This window comes from Sciurus carolinensis, chromosome X, assembly GCF_902686445.1.
Source record: "Sciurus carolinensis chromosome X, mSciCar1.2, whole genome shotgun sequence".
NCBI lineage: Eukaryota > Metazoa > Chordata > Mammalia > Rodentia > Sciuridae > Sciurus > Sciurus carolinensis.
In genome coordinates this window covers 908,647-930,165 of record NC_062232.1, presented here as the reverse complement: position 1 = coordinate 930,165, position 21,519 = coordinate 908,647, and the positions used below count along the sequence as shown (strand labels likewise).

The 21,519-nt window shown below is 65.1% G+C and overlaps 1 protein-coding gene across 1 annotated transcript; it reads left to right on the top strand.

Annotated features, from left to right (window-relative positions):
• The first annotated feature begins 170 nt into the window (after positions 1 to 170).
• Asmtl (acetylserotonin O-methyltransferase like) lies at positions 171 to 21,493 on the top strand. The gene is made up of 13 exons (XM_047536490.1): positions 171 to 361; positions 4,032 to 4,163; positions 5,663 to 5,710; positions 7,656 to 7,720; positions 8,400 to 8,461; positions 9,189 to 9,297; positions 10,236 to 10,653; positions 10,923 to 11,085; positions 13,443 to 13,765; positions 14,692 to 14,806; positions 15,358 to 15,501; positions 16,736 to 16,858; positions 18,332 to 21,493. The coding sequence occupies exons 1-13, from the start codon at positions 269 to 271 to the stop codon at positions 18,550 to 18,552; spliced, it is 2,016 nt and encodes a 671-aa protein (XP_047392446.1). The 5' UTR covers positions 171 to 268; the 3' UTR covers positions 18,553 to 21,493.
• The last annotated feature ends 26 nt before the right edge of the window (positions 21,494 to 21,519 follow it).

The following is a 21,519-nucleotide window of genomic DNA, read 5'->3' as shown; positions in this document are numbered from 1 at the left end:
ACGTGGGCCTCGGCGCTCTCTTCCGGGGGCGTGGCGTGGTGGGGCGAGGCTTCGTCTCCGGTCAGGGGCGGGCCTGGGCGTGGCGTAGAGGGCGATGACGTCGAGGGGTGTGGCTTCGCTGCGGCCGACGTAGGTCCCGGCGCGTGGAGGGGCGGGGCTTGTCTCGGGGGCGGGGCTCCGGCGGCCGCTTCCTCTGTAGCGGCGGCTCGCGGTGGCGGGTCGGGGTCGCGGACGGGGTAGCGGTCGGGGTCGCGGTCGGGGCGGAGCCATGGTGCTGTGCCCGGTGATCGGGAAGCTGCTGCACAAGCGCGTGGTGCTGGCCAGCGCCTCCCCGCGCCGCCAGGAGATCCTCAGCAACGCGGTGAGCGGCCCGCAGGCGGAGGGTGCGGGGCAGGGCCCGTGACCCTGGGGTCCTCGGGGTCCGGCCAGTGCCCCCGGCGGCCCAGCGACGGAGGACAGGGGCCAGTGGCTGGGGCCGGAGGACACCCTAATAACCGACCCTACTGACCAGGGGACCCAGTGACCAGAAGCGAGGGTCCAGTGACTGGGTGGGGGCGACCTAATGACCAGGGGACCCTGGTGACCAGAAGCGAGGGTCCAGTGACTGGGTGAGGGTGACCTAATGACCAGGGGGTCCCAGTGACCAGAAGTGAGGGTCCAGTGACTGGGTGGGGGTGACCTAATGACCAGGTGACCAGAAGTGAGGGTCCAGTGACTGGGTGGGGGTGACCTAATGACCAGAGGACCCTGGTAACCAGAAGCGAGGGTCCAGTGACTGGGTGGAGGTCACCCAATGACCAGGGTACTCCAGTGACCAGAAGTGAAGTTCCTGGTGTTTGGGTGGGGGTGACCTAATGACCAGAGGACCCCAGTGACCAGAAGCAAGGGTCCAGTGACTGGGTGGGAGTGACCCAATGACCAGAGGACCCCAGTGACCACAAATAAGGGTCCTGGTGTTTGGGTGGGGGTGACCTAATGACCAGGGGGCCCCAGTGACCAGAAGCGAGGGTCCTGGTGTTTGGGTGGGGGTGACCCAATGACCAGAGGACCGTAGTGACCAGAGTGAAGGTCTAATGACTGGGTTGGGGTAACCTAATGACCAGGGGACCCCAGTGACCAGAAGCGAGGGTCCAGTGATTGGGTGGAGATGAACTAATGACCAGGGGACCTGGTGACCAGAAGTGAGGGTCCTGGTGTCTGGGTGGGGTGATCCAATAACCAGGGGACCCTAGTGACCAGAAGTGAGGGTCCAGTGACTGGGTGGGGATGACCTAGTGACCAGGGTCCCCAGTGACCAGAAGTGAGGTTCCAGTGACTGGGTGGGGGTGACCTAATGACCAGGGGACCCTGGTGACCAGAAGCGAGGGTCCAGTGACTGGGTGGGGGTGACCTAATGGCCAGGTCCCCAGTGAGGGTCCAGCGACTGGCTGTGGTGACCTGTGGTGGGGTCAAGGAGGAGGGTCGGCAGCGTTTGGGGCGGGGGCTCAGCAGGGGTGGGGAACCTAGTGAGCGGTCACAGGCCATCCTAGCAAGTCCCTCCTGACCAGGGATGGGGTTCCCAGTGACAGCGGCCAGGGCCTCCTAGGAGTGGCCCAGTGCCTGGGGGACCATGGTGCCTGGGGCGGGGTCTTGGTACAGAGGCGGGGTCTGCCTAGCCGATGGGGGGGGGGCGCGTGGAGTGCGTCCCAGTGACGGGGCCCTAATGCACAGGGACCCCAGCTGCGGGGGACGGGGGTCCTGGCGAGTCAGGGGTAGTGACCGGGGAGGTTCTGGCGGGGGAGGCTGGTCTCCTGGGGGCGGTGGTCCTGGTGACTGCGGGGACCTGGCGACTGGGGTCCTTGTGGCTAGGGAGGCTGCGGGGGATCCCAGTGACCCTGGGCAGGGGAGGCGGAAGGGTCTTTGGGGGGGAGCGGGGGGAGGGGACCTGGGGACGGGGTGGCCCCTGTGGGGAGGGTGTGGAACCCTGAGGCCTGGGCGGGGAGGGTCCACAGGTCCTGGGGAAGGGACCACATGGTCCAGGGCGTGGGGTGTGCAGAGCGGGGTCCAGGGCCTACTGGACCTAGTGGCCTCCTGACCTGTGGGCGGGGCCAGGGGCTGCCTGCATGGGTGTCCTGGGGCGTGTGGGCAGCAGAGGCGGGGGCTCAGTCTGTGGGGGCATGGCTGGAGCAGGAGCCAGTGCAGAGGGGGAAGGCCCTGGCCGGGTGCTGGGGCAGAGGGGTGGGTACGAGGGGCCAGGGGTGCCGTCCATCGTCCAGCCACAGGGCCAGCGGAGGGGCACAGAGGGAGGCCACTCCAGGGAGGTTCAGGAGAAATGGTGGGGTGGGGAGCCGCAGGGGGAGTTCGCCACCCCCGTTAAGGTCTAGGCTCTGTCCCCACTAAGCCGGGCTGTCCCCCTGTAGCCTCTGTTACGGGTCCCTTGTGGGGGAGCAGGCGAGAGCCACCATCAGCAGCCATCACTTCTGTCCACCTCCTGGGTGGGATGTCATGACTTCATTGACCTTAGCGCATTCGGGAAGCCGCTGACCCTCTGCAGCTGCAACCCCAGCGTCCCGGTCAGTACCGCCCTGTGGCCTCTGTGGAGACGGCTCCTGCAGCTCTTTGGAGAGGCTGAGGCAGGAGGATGGCAGCTGGAGGCCAGCCTCAGCAACGAGGCCAGGCCCTAAGCCACTCAGTGAGACCCTGTCTCCAAATGAAGCCTAAGAAGGGCTGGGGTTTTGGCTCAGTGGGGAAAAGCACCCCGGGTTCAACCCTGGTACCTCAAAATCAAATCAGTAAAGTGCTAGTAGAGCGTAGAATAGAGAAGCGTACGGATCTGTGGGCACCGCTGCTGGCTTTCCTAGTTACACAGGCCATCGTTAGGAAGGAGACGAGTGCCGTTTACCCGTTATTACGGGTCGTGACATACTCTGACAGTGTCGTTGAGAATGTAGCCTCGTTTTATATTCGTTTGGAATACAGAATGACTATAGCAAGAGAGTCGTTGGTGCACTACGGTGGCCACTGTGTTTTCACTATGAGAATCAGTTGGATCATTTCAGATGTGAATTCACGTGCTTCCGCTGTTCCTGCGTGTGACAGCGTCCTGCTGCTTAGAAGTAGGGTAGTGCCACTCAACACAGAACTAAGTGACTCGTCTGTGATTATGGGCTTCTGCGATCACTGTTGTAAATAATACAGGCTTTTTTTTTTTTTTGAGTACTGGGGACTGAACCCAAGGACCCCACATGCTAGGCAAGAGCCTTACCACGGAGCTACATTATTATTATTATTATTATTATTATTATTATTATTATTTTGGTACCAGAAATTGAACCCAGGGGTGCTTAAGCACTGAGCCACATCCCCGGCCCTTTCAACTTTTTTTTATTTTGAGACAGGGTCTCCCTAAGTTGCTTAGGCCCTTGCTGCGTTGCTGAGGCGGGCCTCCAACTTGTGATCCTCCTGCCTCAGCCTCGGGAGCCACTGGGATTACAGGCTTGCACCCACTAGGCCCCAACCATTCTTAAAATCATTTTCGAGACAGTTTCACCAGGTCACGGAGGCCGGCCTCCCACTTGCCATCCTCCTGCCTCAGCCTCCCCAGTAGCTGACGTCCACTGCCCCTCCCACCTTGGTACGGTCATTTCAGACGTAGAACTGACGTCCTGTGTCCCCTTGCCAGGCCTCACCCTGTCAAGTACTGCTGCGTTTACGTAGTAGCGTCGCTGAGGATAGAGCGGGAACGGGGCTGGCCTGTCGCTCCTGGGCATGATGGTGTCCAGTGCGGGTCACTGTGGTGCTGTCCTTTAGGATGCAGAAGTAGCGCGGCTGATGTGTGACCGTGACAGTTCTCCATCTGGGCTGGACCCGAGCCCCGCGGCCGGCCTCTCCCAGCAGGTCCGGCTCCCTCTGCAGCCGCAGGGCTCAGTGAGGCCTCGGAGTCGGACAGATGCCGGGAGGGCGGAGCGTAGGAAGGGGGCGTCCTGTCAGATCGCACCCTGGCCCTGCCCTGGCTGCCCCCTGCGCCGCCGACGGCCCTCCTTCTGTTCCAGGGTCTGCGGTTCGAGGTGGTCCCGTCCAGGTTTAAAGAGACGCTCAGTAAAGCCGCGTTCCCCAGCCCTTTCGCCTACGCCATGGAGACGGCCAAGCAGAAAGCCCTGGAGGTGGCGCAGAGAATGCACCAGGCAAGCGGTCCCCGCGCGTGTCCAGGCCCTAGGCTCGGGGGACAGGGCCAGGCGCGCGGTGCCCGCAGCTCGCCGGTCACCGGCCGGAATGCCCCAGGCCGCTGCAGTTCACGCGGTGTGCGGTTAGTTTCGCTGCTCATTAACGTAGTAGGACGCTCGCCATCCGGGTCCACCGCCCTTCTCTGTAAGGCGCTGGACTCCGGGGCACGCGACCCCTGAGCCCCCTCCCCAGCCCTCTTTTGCATTTTCTTTAGAGACGGGGTCTCACTGAGTTGCTTAGGGCCTCGCTTTGGCTGAGGCTGGCTTTGAACTCGCCATCCTCGTGCCTCAGCCTCCCCAGCCCCCGGGATGACAGGCGTGCGCCACGCGCCGGGCGCATTATGGGCATTGAAGCTACAGGATCAACACAGCGTCTCCGCTGCGTTTCGGTGTAACCTCTGTCATAATCGGGCCGCAGGGCGGCTCGAGGTCTGCAGTCCTGCAGTCCGAGCCGACTGTTACGGTCAGCGCGGGGCCGTCCCTTAGGATAGGAACACAGGCGGTCCCCGTGGTGTGAGGCACAGCGTGACGCTGTTCCGGTTTGAACGTTTAAACACGGGATCGACATGTGTGGCTGGCGGTGCTAGCGCGACGTCAGTGCGGTGTTGCAGGCAAGAGGGGCACTGCAGGCTGGCGGAGGTGGGCGTGCCGCCTGGTAGTGAAAGATGGGCATCTAGGACGCAGGGCTGCGTGGCTCTCCGGGCGCGGCGGGGGACGTGCTCTGCTATTTGACACCACACCGCTGATGTCGATGGGTCTTCGAGCTGGACTGGCGCCTCTTCTGGGCCCGGCCACGGTGCCCTGCGCTGGTCTGTGCGCTCGGCCGCCACCTGCGCACCGACGCGCCCTCGCGTTCGGGTCTTGCGCTCCCCGCGGCAGCGGCAGCGTGGCTCCTGGGCTCCTGTCCCAGCGCGGGGCTCCACTGCGGAGGACTGGTCGAGCCCATCCCAGCGAAGGCCGGCCGCCTTGTGGACAGGCGAGGTGGCCGCGTCTGGCTGCGCGGGGTTAAGCCCAAGCCCCGCCGAGGCTGCGCGCGAACTGCGCTGGCTCTTGGGGTTTCACCTTGGCGTTCTTCTCTCCCTGCGAGCCCCTTTCTCGGGTTACACCAAGTGGCCCAGAAACCGTTAGGTCTTGGGGCCTGATGGCTCAGGGACAGCTGGACCCCAAAGCAGAGCCGGCTGCACCCGTGCGCACCCCGGTAAAGGAGGCCGTGCAGAGCAGGCGGTTCCGCCCGGGTCCAGTGGCCCCAGTCGGGTGCTCCGGAGCGGCCGGCAGGGCGGCCTGCCCCTGCTCACAGGCCCAGCGCACCCCGCAGCCCTGCAGGGGAACCACGCTGGGGACACCCCCGCCCCGCAGAGGTCAGCTGCGCACCAGGGACGCTGCTCCACGCCCACGAGTGAGGGGGCGGCCCGGGGACACCCGCGGGAGCGCCGCCTAAACCCGAGTCTGCTTGCTCGCAGAAGGACCTGCGGACACCCGACGTGGTCATCGGGGCGGACACTATCGTGGTGAGTCACCTCCAGCTGCGTGCGGGTTGGCAGAGCCGCGAGTCTGCTGTTGCGGATCCCAGGCGCGGGGGGCGGGCGGCCGGGGGAGCGGCACCCGCGCTGCGTGGTTGGGGCAGCGCGCTGCGGGCTGCTGCCCTCAGGTCTGAGCCGGGCGGGGCAGGGCCGCTGCCTGGAAGCCTGAGCGGCAGTCGCTCCCGCCTCTCCCGCCTCTCCCGGCCGCCGCTCCTGTTCCCGCTTGTAGATGGCCGCCCACCTCCACCCGGTCTTCACCCATGCCTCCTACACGGCCACAGCTCATACGGACTTAGGAGCGTTTTAACTCAGACTTCCACGGCTATGGGGGCATTGTGGAATTTCCAATCCCCCATGTGACTCTGTGTGCAGATGGGTCTTTACAGAGGTGACTGAGGGGCAGTGAGGTCCCCAGGATGACCCTGACCCCAGGACCTTGGGACATGCCTGTGTGTGCAGATGGGTCTTTACAGAGGTGACTGAGGGGCAGTGAGGTCCCCAGGATGACCCTGACCCCAGGACCTTGGGACATGCCTGTGTGTGGAGAGGAGTCTTTACAGAGGTGACTGAGGTGCAGTGAGGTCCCCAGGATGACCCTGACCCCAGGACCTTGGGACATGCCTGTGTGTGGAGAGGAGTCTTTACAGAGGTGACTGAGGTGCAGTGAGGTCCCCAGGATGACCCTGACCCCAGGACCTTGGGACGTGCCTGTGTGTGGAGAGGGGTCTTTACAGAGGTGACTGAGGGGCAGTGAGGTCCCCAGGGTGGTCCTGACCCCACAGGACTGGGGTCCTGGTAGAAGAGGAGGTGAGGACACAGACGCACACAGAGGGACGACCCTGTGAGGACCCAGGGAGAAGACGGCGTCTGCAAGCCCAGGAGCGAGGCCTGGGGAGGAACCAGCCCTGCCCACGCCTGGACCTCGGGCCTCCAGCCTCCAGGGCTGGGAGGGAGGGAGCTCTGTTGCTTAATCCTCCCAGGCTGTGGGGTTGGCTGCCTGGGTGGGCTGATTCATCCACTGGTGGCCATATGCACAGAAGAATAGAAAACAGGTGTTGACCCGGATGTTCTCAGCATTACTATATTATCACAGTAGCCAAAAGGTAGTCAGAAGCTGAGTGTGTCTCTGTGGAGCACGGGATGCACAGAATGTGGTCCGTCCACATAGTGGAATACTACTCAGCCATGAAAAGGGATGGAGCTCTGACCCACGGTAGTGTGGATGAACTTGAAGACATGAAGCCAGACGCTCAGGAGGACTCTTAGTGTGGGATCCCATTCAGGTGGACATGGAGGAAGGCAAATGCAGGGACACAGTGGGTTCCTGGTTGCCGGGGCTGCGGAGGGGCCCAGGGAGGGGTGACGGCTTCTTAGGGATGAGGTCTCCTTTTTCAATTTAGTGAAGAGGTTGGAGCCCCGGACCTCACACATGCTAGACCACTGAGCTACACCCCCAGCCCTCTTTAAATTTTATTTTGAAAGAGGGTCTCCTAACTTCTGAGGCTGGCCTTGAACTTGCAGTCCTCCGGCCTGGGCCTCCTGAGTTGCTGGATTACACGTGCGGGTCCTGGAAGGAGAGGGACGGGTGGCTGCCCAGCGTGCTGAACCTGCTGAACTGCTGAACCGTCACTCTGCACTGGTGAATCCAGCGCGGGCCGGTTTCCCTTCAATTAAAAAAAAAAGTGAGCCGGCTGCGGTGGTGCAGGCCTGCAGTCTAAGCTGCTAGGAGGCCGAGGGAGGAGGCCAGCAGGTCCAAGGCCAGCCCGGGCAACAAGCAAGACCACCTCCGAGGAACCCAGAGCCCCGGGGCGGACGCTCGCCTCCCGCGCCCGAAGCCCCGCTTCCACCCCCCCCCCCCCCGCACAATTAAAAGGGTCGGGAGCGTCTGAGACCCCGCGGGGCTGGGCCGTGAGCCTCGCACCCTCTCTCGCAGGCCGTGGAGGGGCAGGTTCTGGAGAAGCCCGTGGACAAGCAGGACGCCTACGACATGCTTTCAAGGTGGGCGGCGATCCGGGTCGGGCCAGGCGGCTGCAGCCCGGGCAGAGCAGCCCCAGGTGGGGCGCACGGGGTGGGGACCCTGGGTCAGCGCAGGGAGGTCAGAGCCGCAGCCCCCACCCCGGGAGAAGAGGAGGTGGGAGCCGGAGGCGGCACTGTGGGCCTTCACCTCGAGTGCCTCGGCCTTCGGGTTTTAGCTCGGCGCACGGCGAATCCAGCCTCGCGAATCCCGGGCCGCCGGCCGCGTCCCTCGGGTCTGACCGGCTGTGCTAGGCGGCTCTGCGCCCAGCGTCCACTCCGGTGCTGGGGGGGCGACGCGGTCCCTCTGGGACACTGCCCGCCAGGCATCCCGCACCCTCTGCTGACCTCGGAGTCTCCTGCAGGGCGCCCTGGGCCTGACCCACAGGGCGGCGCCCCATTCTGAGCCCAGGGCCGCGAAGGTGCGCCGAGCCAGGCCCCGCCCAGCGCGTCCAGGACTGAGTCCCCGGCCTCCCCCGCCCCCCCGCCCCGTGGCCCCCTTGGGGGTTGGAGATCCCTCCGTCCACCAGCGACGCCCACCCGGAAGTCCTGCCATCCGCGTTCCCTGGGGACTCTGTGGCTGGACCATGGGGGAGCCTGGTCGCTGCCCCCTGGGTTGCCAAGTGCAGGGCTGCAGTGACCGGGCGGCGTCTGTGTCTCGCAGGTTGAGCGGCAAAGAGCACAGCGTGTTCACGGGGGTCGCCATCGTGAGCTGCACCTGCACAGGTAACGCGGCTGCGCGCCTCCCCGGGGGCTGGAGGGGCGGGGCTCCCCCACGCTGCGCCCGGGAAGCGTGGACCCCACCCCTCTGCCTGGGAAAGACTTCCTGTTGGGAAATGTGGGGTTTGCTCTGTGCAGTCCCCAGCCCCATCCATGGGCTCAGGGAGGCTCCTTCCCGCCTCTCCAGCTCCTGGGCTCCAGGCGGCCCTGGGCTGGTGGCCCCAGCCCTCCAGCCTCTGCCTCCGTCTCCACGGGGCTCCTCCTCTGTGTCTGTGTCTCCTCTTCTGTCTCTTGTGAGGACACGGCCATGGCCTCAGGGCCACCCTGACCAGGAGGAGCTCCTCTCAGGGTCCTGCACTCACTGCCTCTGCAGAGACCCCGTGTCCGTCTCAGGTCCCTTGGTCAAGCTGGAGAGCTGGGGTCTCCCACAGACCCCTCTGAGTTCCCAGCACACTGCGCTCTGGACATTTCTGCCGATAGCCCAAGGCCTTATGGTGACCCCAGAAGTTCCCGTCTGACAATTTCCACAGGAAACCCAAGGCCGCGTCTGCCGGTGGCTTTGTCTCCTTGCTGACTTTGTCCTCTGGTTGTGACCCCCTCGTCCTTCCTTCTTGCCTGCCCCGACTGAGCCTCTCCCCTGGGAACAGTCAGCCCCGAGCTGCAAGCTCAGACCAGGGGACCCCGCGCACCATGGCCTGGGGTGACCCTGACCAGGCGGCTCTGGTCCCTGCAGAGCACGTGCTGGACACGCAGGTGTCCGAGTTCTACGAGGAGACGAGGGTGAAGTTCTCGGAGCTGTCGGAGGACCTGCTGTGGGACTACATCCACAGCGGGGAGCCCATGTGAGTGTGCGCAGAGGGGACACTGCGCGCAGCCACACAGGCCAGGCTGCGGGGAAGCCAGGAAGGGTCCCGGAGAAGCAGAGTCAGCCTCTCCCGAGTGACCAGGTGCCCCCTGGAAGACCATCCAGTGAAAAGCTCCTCACTCACAACTGCGTTCCGCGGGGACAGCGCGGGAGGCCCAGGCAGGAGGATGCGACCTCAGTGCAGCCTCAGCTCCTTAGCGAGACCCTGTCTCAAAATAAAGCATTAAATGGCAGAGGGCTGCGATGTGGCCCTGGGGTAGGGCACCCGGGTTCCATCCCAGCACCACCGTAAGTAAATAAGTGAATTAACCGATAAAAACGCACCCAGGACACGTGACTAAATAGGCGGACCCTCCTCAGCCTGCAGCAAACAGAAAACCTGTGTTCTCGTCGGTGGGGGACCACCTCATGCCACTGTGGTGTGACACGGAATCATAAAATTCCGTGTGCAATCTAGGGTGCACGGGCCCTAAGCGGAACGTGAAGCAATTGGTACACGTTGACCGCTCGGGAGGTCAAAGATCCAAAATTGATCCATCTTGAGCAGGAGGCGATTGCACTCACTTGTCTTTGGACCGGGGATTGAACCCAGGGGTGCCCAACCACTGAGCCACATCCCCAGCCCTTTTTATTGTTTTAGTTTGAGAAAGGGCCTCGCGAAGTTGCTGAGACTGGCCTCTATCTTGGGAACCTCCTGCCTGGGCCTCCGGCCGTGCAGGGATTACAGGCGTGCGCCACGCCTGCTAGCAGGACCTTGGCCAGGAGGGTAACTCCTCCGTGGAAAGTGCCAGGGGCGGGATGACCTGGTGCTCCGATCGTGTCTCACTGGTGGTGCCCGCGGTCTGCTGGGGTCGGGGGCCCCCCGACCCGGGTCTGACGCCCCTCTCCGCGCATGCGCGGCTGCTCGCGGCGCAGGGACAAGGCGGGCGGCTACGGCATCCAGGCGCTGGGCGGCATGCTGGTGGAGTACGTCCGCGGGGACTTCCTCAACGTGGTGGGCTTTCCACTCAACCGCTTCTGCAAGCAGCTGGCCGAGCTGTACTGCCCACCCAGCGGCCAGGACGTGCGGAGGACCCACCACGACTCCATCCCGGCCGTGGACAGCTTCGAGACCCTGCGTGACCAGGACGGGGGCGGCCCCCAGCCCGCGCCGAGCGACGTGGGCCCTGGCGCTGGCCCTGCCTCCACGGGCAGCCTGAGGGGCCTGTCGGAGGCGGACGGGGACCCACCTGCCCCGGGCTCCAGTGAGGCTGGTTGCAACGGGCAAGTGGAGCGCCAGTCCCCGTTCCCGGCCGGCCTTCTGGACCTGATCGACGGCTTCAAAGCTTCCAAGGTACCCGCGTGCGCCCCGGGTCAGCTCCACGCACGGTCGCGCTAAGGTCCTGGGGTCGGGGCTGCCGCGAGCACCGTGCGTCCCACCGACTGCTCCCGGGGGCGCGCCCAGCACACGTCCACTGGTGTGCGCCGGCCGCCTCTCCCCGTGGCACCGGCTGAGTGGAGCCGTGGACAAGTTAAGCGCAGCTTCCGCCTCCACTTTGGGGCCTCCGGAGGAAGGCGCGCTGGCCAGTCCGCGCTGCCCCAATGCGCCCATTTGCCCGGCAGGCCCTGTTCACGGCCTGCAAGCTGAGGCTGTTCGACGTGCTGAGAGACGGGGCGCACCGGAGCGCCGCGGACGTGGCCCGCCAGGTGGACGCCGGCGTGTGTGGAACCAGGAGGCTGCTGGACGTCTGCGTGGGCCTGGGCTTGCTGCAGAGGACGGCGCAAGGTGCGGCCGCTCGGGCTTCCGGGACCCTCGCCAGCGCAAGCAGGGTGACCTCCAGGTGGACACGGAGCGGGGAGGGGCGGGGGAGGGGGCGGGAGCGGCCGCTGGGAGAGGGGAGGGAGGGGCTGACCAGGAGACAGACACGTGCCAGTCAGATCCTGGGACAGACTGACCAGGGAGACACACAGACACACAGACACACTGCCAGCCGGGATCCCAGGAGGGACTGACCAGGAGGAGACAGACACACAGACACACTGCCAGCCGGGATCCCAGGAGGGACTGACCAGGAGGAGACAGACACACAGACACACTGCCAGCCGGGATCCCAGGAGGGACTGACCAGGAGGAGACAGACACACAGACACACTGCCAGCCGGGATCCCAGGAGGGACTGACCAAGAGGAGACAGACACACAGACACACTGCCAGCCGGGATCCCAGGAGGGACCCACCACGGGAGACAGACACGCAGGCTGGTGTATTTGCTTGTCAGTGCAGATGGGTGGATGGATACACAGGTGTAGACTGTAGAGAAGGGTTGATGGATAGGCTGGCTGGTGGGTGCATGGATGATTAGACAGACAAGAGGAAGGAAGGATGGAAGGATGGATGGATAAAACCTCTTGCAAGGCAGTGTTTCTGTCTGTGGGCAGCTGGGCTGGAGGGTCCCTGTGCTGGGCTGTGCTGTGCACTGCAGGCTGTGGAGCAGCCTCTCTGGGCGCCTCACACCAGATACAGAAGCATTCGCTCCTCTCGTTGAGACAATGAGAAATAACTCCAGACCTCGCCAGTGCCCCCTGCAGGGGGACTCACTGAACTGACAGCCAGGGCCGTAGATACATGGTAGGTAGGGAGCTAGATAGATCTAAACGGAGGGATGGCTGGGTGAGGGGATTCAGTACCATGATTACTGAAGTGAGCAAAAGCGTTAGCGTGGTCTCAGAGCTGAGGGCACGTGGACAGTTCCGACTGCCTCGGGAAGGGAAGGGCAACAGAAGCTCCCGGGCGTGTGAGGCCCACCCACCTGGTGGAGCGTCAACTCTGGATCGTGTCTGCAGAGTGCCTGCACAGCAGCACCAGACGGTTCTTTAAGGCCCAGGGATTGTATCTGGCGCCATGACCACCCAGGGCATGGAGGAGAACCGAATGGAGGCTGCGGATGCCAGGCTCTGCCTCCCAGTCACAGCTGTCAAGAATGAGTCTCGACAGTGCTGTGCCTGCTGACCTGCTCAGAGCAGTTTGCTGTGATCAGATAGACGGTGCTGGTTTTCAGAGCAGTTTGCTGTGATCAGATAGACGGTGCTGGTTTTCAGAGCAGTTTGCTGTGATCAGATGGACGGTGCTGGTTTTCAGAGCAGTTTGCTGTGATCAGATGGACGGTGCTGGTTTTCAGAGCAGTTTGCTGTGATCAGATGGACGGTGCTGGTTTTCAGAGCAGTTTGCTGTGATCAGATAGACGGTGCTGGTTTTCAGAGCAGTTTACTAGGATTAGATAGACGGTGCTGGTTTTCAGAGCAGTTTGCTGTGATCAGATGGACGGTGCTGGTTTTCAGAGCAGTTTGCTGTGATCAGATAGACGGTGCTGGTTTTCAGAGCAGTTTGCTGTGATCAGATAGACGGTGCTGGTTTTCAGAGCAGTTTGCTGTGATCAGATGGACGGTGCTGGTTTTCAGAGCAGTTTGCTGTGATCAGATAGACGGTGCTGGTTTTCAGAGCAGTTTGCTGTGATCAGATGGACGGTGCTGGTTTTCAGAGCAGTTTGCTGTGATCAGATAGACGGTGCTGGTTTTCAGAGCAGTTTACTAGGATTAGATAGACGGTGCTGGTTTTCAGAGCAGTTTGCTGTGATCAGATGGACGGTGCTGGTTTTCAGAGCAGTTTGCTGTGATCAGATAGACGGTGCTGGTTTTCAGAGCAGTTTGCTGTGATCAGATAGACGGTGCTGGTTTTCAGAGCAGTTTGCTGTGATCAGATGGACGGTGCTGGTTTTCAGAGCAGTTTGCTGTGATCAGATAGACGGTGCTGGTTTTCAGAGCAGTTTGCTGTGATCAGATGGACGGTGCTGGTTTTCAGAGCAGTTTGCTGTGATCAGATAGACGGTGCTGGTTTTCAGAGCAGTTTACTAGGATTAGATAGACGGTGCTGGTTTTCAGAGCAGTTTGCTGTGATCAGATGGACGGTGCTGGTTTTCAGAGCAGTTTGCTGTGATCAGATAGACGGTGCTGGTTTTCAGAGCAGTTTGCTGTGATCACATAGACGGTGCTGGTTTTCAGGTTCGCGTGCGTAGGCGGCTGCTGCTCGGCTTGCATGTCTCTTGGGCGTTCTCCGTAGGCAACAGCGGCCGCCCTGTTGTCTAGGTTACAGCAACACGGAGCTGGCAGACCGGTACCTGGTGTCGGACGGCGAGTGTTCTCTGCACAGCTTCGTCGTGCACAGCAATGACCACACGTGGCCCCTCTTCTCCCGCCTGGAGCAGGCCGTGCGGGAGGGACCACGGCAGCACCGCGGGGCTTCCTGGGAGGAGGCCCGGGATCCGTCCCAGGTAGCGCGTGCAGGGAGGCCCTCCACCTGCCGGCATTCGCCAGGACGGGGGCACCTCGAGGGGTCTGTCTCTTGCCCGAGGGACCCTGGTGCCACGTGGAAGCCACAGAGCAGCTGCTTCCTGACATTGAACGGCCAGTAGAAGGCTGCACATGGCCAGGCTGGGGTTGGGGCAGTGGCAGCCGGGCACTGGGGTGGTTGTGGTCCGTCTGGGGACCTCACGGGACGCCGGAGGGGCACCCTGGCCTCTTCCTGCCTCTCTCGCCCCGTGTTAGCCAGCTTTCTGTGGCTGTTCCAAACGCCCGGGATGATCAAACTGTAACAAAAAAGGGTTCGTGATTTGGGCAGCGTCGTCCGTGGCCGCTCGGGCCGCTGTTCCTGGCCTGTGCTGAGGCAGGACCTGAAGGCAGGGAGCCCGGGCCCAGGGTCCGCTCACCTCAGGGAGGAGAGGTCGGGAGAGGAAGAGACGCGGGTCCCAGGCCGGCTGTGGCCCCGCAGGCCGCCCGGTCCAGCTCCAGATCCCGCCTGCTCTGCCCGTCCTACCCAGAGGCTGTGCGGGGCTGGACCGTGCTCCTGGCTGGACATGCCCCCCACGTCCAGTGGCGTCTGAGTCTCCTGTGGGGAGGTTCCGCGAGGGCCTGGAATCCTTGCCCCGTCTCTTCCTCCCTTTCCTTTTCCTTCCCTTTCTTGCAGCGCTGGGCCGGGTGGGGGGGACCCAGCCCTTCTTATTTTATATTTTGTTTTATTTTTTGGTGTCAGGGGTGGAACCCAGGGCGCTTCACCCTTGAGTCCCGTCCCAGCCCTTTTTATCTTTTATTTAGAGACAGGGTCTCACTGGGCGGCTGAGGCTGGCCTCCACCTTGCCACCCTCCTGCCTCGGCCTCCCGAGCCGCTGGGATCCAGGCCTGTGCCGCTGCACCCGGCAGCCCTTTTCACGTCTCAGGGTCCCACGAGTCGTCCAGGCTGGCCTCCGCTGGAGATCCTCCTGCCTGGGCCTCCTGGGCAGCTGGGATGACGGGCGTGGCCGCCACACCCAGCCCAGCCTCAGGCCGCGTTCTGCCCTAGGACTGCTGCCAGGACAAGCCGGTGGAGGCCACGCACGGCCTGGCCACGCTGACCGCCCGCCGCCTGGCCTCGGCCTTCGACCTGACCCGCTTCCCCTCTGCCTGCCAGCTCGGAGGTGGGTGACCCCCGCCCGTGAGGAGACTCGCACTCGGGTCTCTCTTCACGAGCCTCAGAGGGACCCCAGCTGGGTCAGGGTGGCTCTGGGGCTGCAGCCGGGGCCGCAGGCTTCGGAGGTCCCTAGGGGAGGCCAGGCAGGCCCCTCGGCAGGTCTGGGCTGTCCCGTTGCCCCACTTCAGTCCGGCCCGCCTTTGCCCTGGAAGTGAGTGAGCGGCGGCAGCGTCCCCAGAGCGTTCGGGCCCAGGGAACAGGCCGCCCTGCCGCCTGCCTGCCTCCCCATGCTCTGCACCCGGCTCCTCCTGGGGCACAGGGGCTGCCGCAGCACCGGCCATCTCATCGCGTTCAGGGAGGAATTGGCGCCCGGCCTGTTACCTGCTCTCAGCCAGCGCCTCTGTGACGCCAGCCGGGTCCCCGCGCTGGGCTTATTTCCCGCCGCAGGCCCGAGGGCCCTGGGCACGCACGCGCTGTGGTCTTGCCCCTGCGCCCGGGGCGGCCTCTGCAGGCTCCCCAGGGCCACAAGGGCCGCTGCGCGTCTTCGCTCTCGCGCAGGCTGCACGGGCGCCCTGCCCTGGGCGCTGGCCCGCGAGTCCCCGCAGCTGAAGGTCACCGTGTTGGACTGCCCCGAGGTCCTCCAGCAGGTCTCCCGCCTCCAGCCCCAGGGTGGACGGACGGCCCTGGTCAGCCTGGTGCCTGGTAAGCAGCGTCCTGTGTCTGCCCTCGGCCTCGCCCCTCCTGGGTGGAGAGCACAGGAGTGAGCTGGCGCCTGCGTCTGTTCCCGGAGGCCGCGGCCTTCGCGTGAGGTGGGGTGCAGAGGGATGGAGATGGACGTCTGCAGGTGTCCACTGAGACCCCCAGGAGAAGTGACAGGAAAGCCCCAGGTTAGACTGCTGGCAGCACTTCCAGGTGCACTGGGCATGTTGCTCTGGACCTGAGGAATCAGGCCCTGGGCATTAGTTCCCTCCCACGGCGTCTGCAGGAGGCTACACGCTGAGGCCTCAGGGTTCCTGGCCCCAAAACTTCCCGATACCTTAGTAACTGAAAAGGGAACGGGAAGTAACCCCAGACCCCACCTGGACAGGTGGTCTCAGTGCTGCCTGCCTTTCGCTCCACGCGGACTCGCCGTTTCCGCGGCTCCTGCCTTGGCCTCAAGCCCGTGGGCTTCTTCCTGTCCCTTCCTGACAAAGCAGTTAGGAGCAAGGAACAGAGAGGTTCCTGAGTCCACAGCTGGAGACCAGCGCCGGGCTCCCGGGCAAAGCCCCACAAACCAGGAGCCTTAAGAACAAGACAGAGTCGAAGACCAAGGGCCTTGTCCTCCCCCAGCCTGGAGGGCGGAGGCTGAGTCAGGGCCCCAGGGCTGCTCCCTCCACGGGCTCCAGGAGGCTCCTTCCCGCCTCTCCAGCTCCTGGGCTCCAGGCGGCCCTGGGCTGGTGGCCCCAGCCCTCCAGCCTCTGCCTCCATCTCCACGGGGCTCCTCCTCTGTGTCCGTGTCTCCTCTTCTGTCTCTTGTGAGGACACGGCCATGGCCTCAGGGCCACCCTGACCAGGAGGAGCTCCTCTCAGGGTCCTGCACTCACTGCCTCTGCAGAGACCGCGTGTCCAGTCAGCATTTCCAGGGGGCACACGCTGGCCACACCCAAGCCTGCTTTTCTTCCAGGCCTGAGTCAGGACACCCCCCCCCCAGCAAAGCCCACCCACCCACTGGTTATAAAAGGCCAGGAGCCAAGGCCACATCAGCAGGGACTCTTTCCCGCAGGTGACGTCGTGTCCAGGAGGGGGACGGGCTGCCCTGCACCCTGGCTCCTGCCTGATTCCACTCGGCTGCAGCCCCCTGATGCCCTGGACCACCCGCCTGGACCCCGTCCCCCTCGCCCAGGCTGGAGCCTCCCTGGCTGCCCGCGGCCTCAGCTGCCTCTTGCTTCCCCTCCAGGTGACCCGTGCAGGGACGCCCTCCCCGCCGCTGACCTCTACATCCTGCCCCGCCTGCCGCCCGAGTGGCCCGACGACAGGGTCCACCAGCTGCTGAGGAGGGTCGCAGCGTCCTGCCGGCCGGGTGAGAGCCGGGCCTTCCTTTCCCACGCAGAACGTTTGCACTTGAGAAAGAAAAAGAAAAATCACAGGATCGGTGCGTCTCGGGCAGCGGCCGCCCCGCGCCTGGTCCAGGATCCCGGCGACGAGGTTCTGGGGTCCGGGTCCAGCCCTGCCCTCCCTGGCCAGGGCAGACGGTCACCAGAAGCCTGGGATGTTGCCTTGTCTGCCGGCTCTGCCTCGCCCGCCGTGACCCTGTGTCCCTGGCCGGGCCCTGGCCGCTGCCACCGGCCACCCCGCAGTCTGGGGGACCCGCCTCCGGGCAGAGGCCCCCGGGAGGCCCCTCAGGTGCGCGCAGGAGAGGCGCTCCTGGGTCTGTCCAGCCGGGACCCCTGCCGCGGCCTCCGGGTCCCCCGGTGGCTGCCGCCAGGACCCGGCTCTGTGCCCCACTTGTGGGCACCCCGGGCTGGGAGAGGCCACTGAGCTCGCGGTCCAGCTCTCCCTCCCCAGGACAGGGACGGGCTGCCGCGCCCACCCGCGGTCCCACCCCTCGCGCACCTGCGGACCCTCCGCCCCATCCGCGCAGGGAGGCCGGACCCCCGCCTGCGGCCTCCCGCTCACGCCGCCTCCACCTGGTCCTCTCTCCTGCGCCCACTGGCCGTCCTGTGTTCCCTCTGTCAGCGCCCACCCCTAACGTGCCCAGCGGTCACTCCCCTGCCGCTCCGTTATCCCTCCGCCGTCTCCCTCCGCGCCCGCCTTCCTCGGTCATCCTGCGAGCTCGTCTGCGCACGTCTGTCCTCTGTGTCTGTCCGCCGTCCTGCCCGCCACCTACCGTATACCTGTCCTCCCGCGGGTCACCTGCGGGTCTGCACCCGGCCACCCACCCTCTGCCTGCCTGCGTCCGTCCACCTACCTGCCTGCATTCTGTCCAGATCTGCCACCTGTCCCTCTGTCACCTCACATCTGTGTCCGTTATCCGCGCAGCCCCTGCCCATCCCTATCGCGTGTCTGTCACCTGTCCGTCAGTCATTGTCCCGTCCTCCATCACTCATCTAGTCCGTCTGTCCATCATCTGCCTGTCCGTCCATCATCTCAGCCTTCCATCCATCCACCCAGTCCATCCCATCTGTCACCTGCGCCCCCTCTCACCTGTCACCTGTCGGTCATCTCCTGTCCATCCATCATGTCTTCTGTCTGCCTGCCTAGTCCACCGTCTCCATCATCTCCCTATCATCCGTCTGTCCTATCGCCTGTCATCTACCTGTCCTGTCCATCTGCCCATCTCTCCACCTTGCCACCTACCTGTCATCTGCCTCCATCACCTTTCGCGGCCCGTCATCTGCCTGCCACCCCCAGCCGCCATCTGTCCGCCCTCCCTCCCCCGGACCTCGGCCCCTGTCCTGTCGCCCTGTCCTGCCGGCCTCCGGCGCCCTTCGCTCTGCCCCTCACGCGGGTCCCTGAGGTCGGTCCATGACTCCAGCTCTGCCTCTCCCCATAGGAGGCGGCCTCCTGCTGGCGGAAGTCGCCCTGGACGAGGGGCAGGGAGCGGCGAGGCGTGGCCTGAGGCACAGGCTGGACCTGCTGGTGCGGACGCCGGGCAGGGACTGGAGCCTGGGCGAGTGCGGGCGCCTGCTGGCGCAGCACGGCTTCCCGGACGTGCGGGTGGCGCCCGTCGGGGACATCCCGGGCGCCGTGCTGGGCATCCGCGCCGGCCCCTGACACCCGCGCGCGGCCTTCGTGTGGACGTCGCCGGCCCCGAGCACCGGTCTTGCGGCTGCGCGCCCCGGGGGCGGTGGCGTCCAGGGTGTAGGAGAGAATAAAGCGGCCGTCCGACCTCAAGTCTGCTCTGCGCCTCCGCCGCGCCCCGGCCACGCCCCGGCCGCCCCGCTCTTGGAGGGTCTGACCCCGCTGTTCATGGGGACCTGCAAGCAGGCGGTGGCCGGCTTGGCGAGGTGCTGACCCTGAGAAGCAGCTGGGGTCGGGGTGGAGCGCTTCCCGCAGCCCTGCCCCCGGCCCCACGGGGACAGCCCGCATCCGGGGCGAGCAGCCGAACAGCCGGAGCTGGGGCGCAAGCTCCCGGCCAGCCTGGCCCTGGGACGCTCGCCCCTTCCCTGGGCTGCCCCTGTCCACCACCTGGGCTGGTCTGTCCCCAGCCAGGGCCTCCCCTCAGGGGCACCCCACCCGCCTCCAGCAGGGCCCATGCCGCAAGGGCGGTGCGCAGTACCACGTCCTCTGGGTGCGGGTGGCTCGTCTTCCAGCCGCACCCAGAGGCAGGGCGGGGGAGCCTGCGGCCATTTCTCAGAGCGCTCTGCCTGTGCTTCAGCCCCTGACCTTGGGGTGCCCGGCCCTTTACTGCCAGGGCCGGGGTCGCAGAGTTATTAGAATCGCAAACGCCCCAGTGCGGGGTTGCAGCCAGCCCGGTGCCTACGGAAGGTCACCCTCCCAGCCCGCAAGCTGTCCGCACGGCTTGGGGCAGCCTGCGGCGCGTCCCAGGAACTTGGTGTCTTCGCCCCTGAGACGAGGGGGCACCCGCCGCCACCCTCCTGGGTTGAGCCGCCCCAGCTTGTTAGGGGCGTGACTTGTAAAGTGCGTGCGCCCTGGCGAAGCCTGCGCGGTCACGTGGTGCACGCGCCGACCCAGGACGCCCCGCTGACCCCGCATGACGGAGGCCTGGCTTTGAAGACTCGGGCCTCTTCAGGACGGCCAACCCTGCAGGAGTTTCCAGGGACCGGGGAGCAGGCTGACCACCTAGGTCCCCTGCAAAGGCCGCTGCAGGCGGTGGGGATGCAGGTCAGAGAGGAAGGATGGAGGCCGACCTGGTGCCCTCCGCGGGGACATCCAGGGGTGGCAGCAGCCCCGTCCAGGGGACACCCGTGCCCCACGCTGTGCTGGCCACCGGGATTGGCTGGGGACCTCGTGGCTGCCGCAGTCCTGAGGCCCGGGAGTGGCCACCGCGTCCCTGCACGGGGACCCAGAGAGCCGCCTCCCCGAGTCCAGAGGGGGTTTCTAGGGGTGCTTTTCTGCAGGGAGCCCTCCTAGGACCCCAGACCCCATCACCCACTTTCCCTTGATTTCCCGTGCTGTTGGGGATGGACCCAGCGTGGCCACCGCGGAGCTGCGCCCCAGCCCTGGCTCTCCCGGAAGACCCCGCCTTCATTCCAGGTTCGCTCACCCGCCCCTGAGCACACCCGGCAGTTTCTGGAGGCAGACTGAACAGCCCCGCAGCAGGAGAGGCCCGGGGCTGTGGAGTCTCAGGGGGGATGTGGGCTGGACACCAGCTGAACCCTTGCCCTCCACCTTTCCCACCCCGGGACCCTGCCCCTGTGTCCCCGCTCCCCCGTGGCATGCCCTTGTGCGCACGGGGGTTAGCGGCTCACACAGCTCAGAAGCAGTAAGGCCACATTCCAGGTGCCGGGCCTGACCGATACCAACCAGATGGATCTAGACTCAGAGGCTGCTGGCCAGAGGATTCCTGGCCACTGACAGCGGTCCGGGCGTCCCTCCCAACGCAGTCAGACCAATTCTGTAACGTTAACCTAGCTGTGGGCGAGGCACTTTCTCATCCGAGACTCCCTGGCCTTCCGCCCCTCTGCTCGGAGCCCCCAGAGGGAGCCTGGCCAATCCGGGGGGACCAGCTCCTCCCTGTCCATCCCGCACGCCAGACTCCACGCACAGCAAACTCCCAAGGCCAGGCCAGATGTCCACCCAGTACAGGCCCCAGCAAGCCAGGTCCAAGGAGGGCGTTCACACGGACACTGCCCGTGGAGGGTGCGCCAGGTGTTCACCCATCCGCGGCCGAGCTTTACCTCCTGGGGGTGGGGGACAGGTGACCCAAGAAAGAAAGAGGGACAGAGGACTAAAAAGAAGAAGGAAGACAGGAAGGGAGATGGAAAAAGGAAGAAGAACGGGCGTCAGGGGAAGATCAGGACAGACAGGAAGGAAGAGGTCAGCGGAGAAACAGGGCAGGGCAGGTGGCGGGGAAGCGAGGTCGGGCCGGGGAGCAGCCCCGGTGGAGCGCCTGCCTCACGCACGAGGCCTGAGCTCCAGGGAGGGAAGAACGGCAGGCAGGATGGATGGATGGAGTCCGGGAGAGGCCTCGGGACCCTTGGGCTTCCGGGAGGCACCCAGCGCAGCGCAGCTCCTGCAATGCATAGGGGACAGGCGTGTCCCTCCCAGAGCGCACGGCTCAGCAGCTCTGGGGTTGCTGAGGATGAGGTGGGAACACTCCGCACCATCGCTGCGCGTGGCCTAGCAGGAGCACGGGGAGGCCGAGGGCATCACGGCTGAGCCACCCTGAGCGTCCCAGGGTCAAAGGTCAAGGAGGGTTTGCAGGACCTGCAGGTGGTCTCAGGAAGGGGTCCGGGTTAGGCACCCACGAGAGAGGGCAGGGTCGGGGCACCACGTGTCGCACGCTCAGGCCTCGAGAGAAGCGGGACACGCCTCCAGTGGGGAGGCCTGGGCCTCGCGGCCGGACTCCCAGCTGCGCAGCCCCCAGGGGAACCACGCATCCGGGCTGCGCCTCGACCTTCTCAAGGTCACACCGGCCACAAAGCCCCCGGCCCGCCAGGCGCAGAGGCGTGGCCCGGCTCCCGACGTGCCTCGGGGCGGGGGCGGGCTGCGCAGCCAATGGGCGCGGGGCCAGGGGGCGCGGGGCGGGGCGGGGCTCCCGGCAGCCCGCGGGAGTGC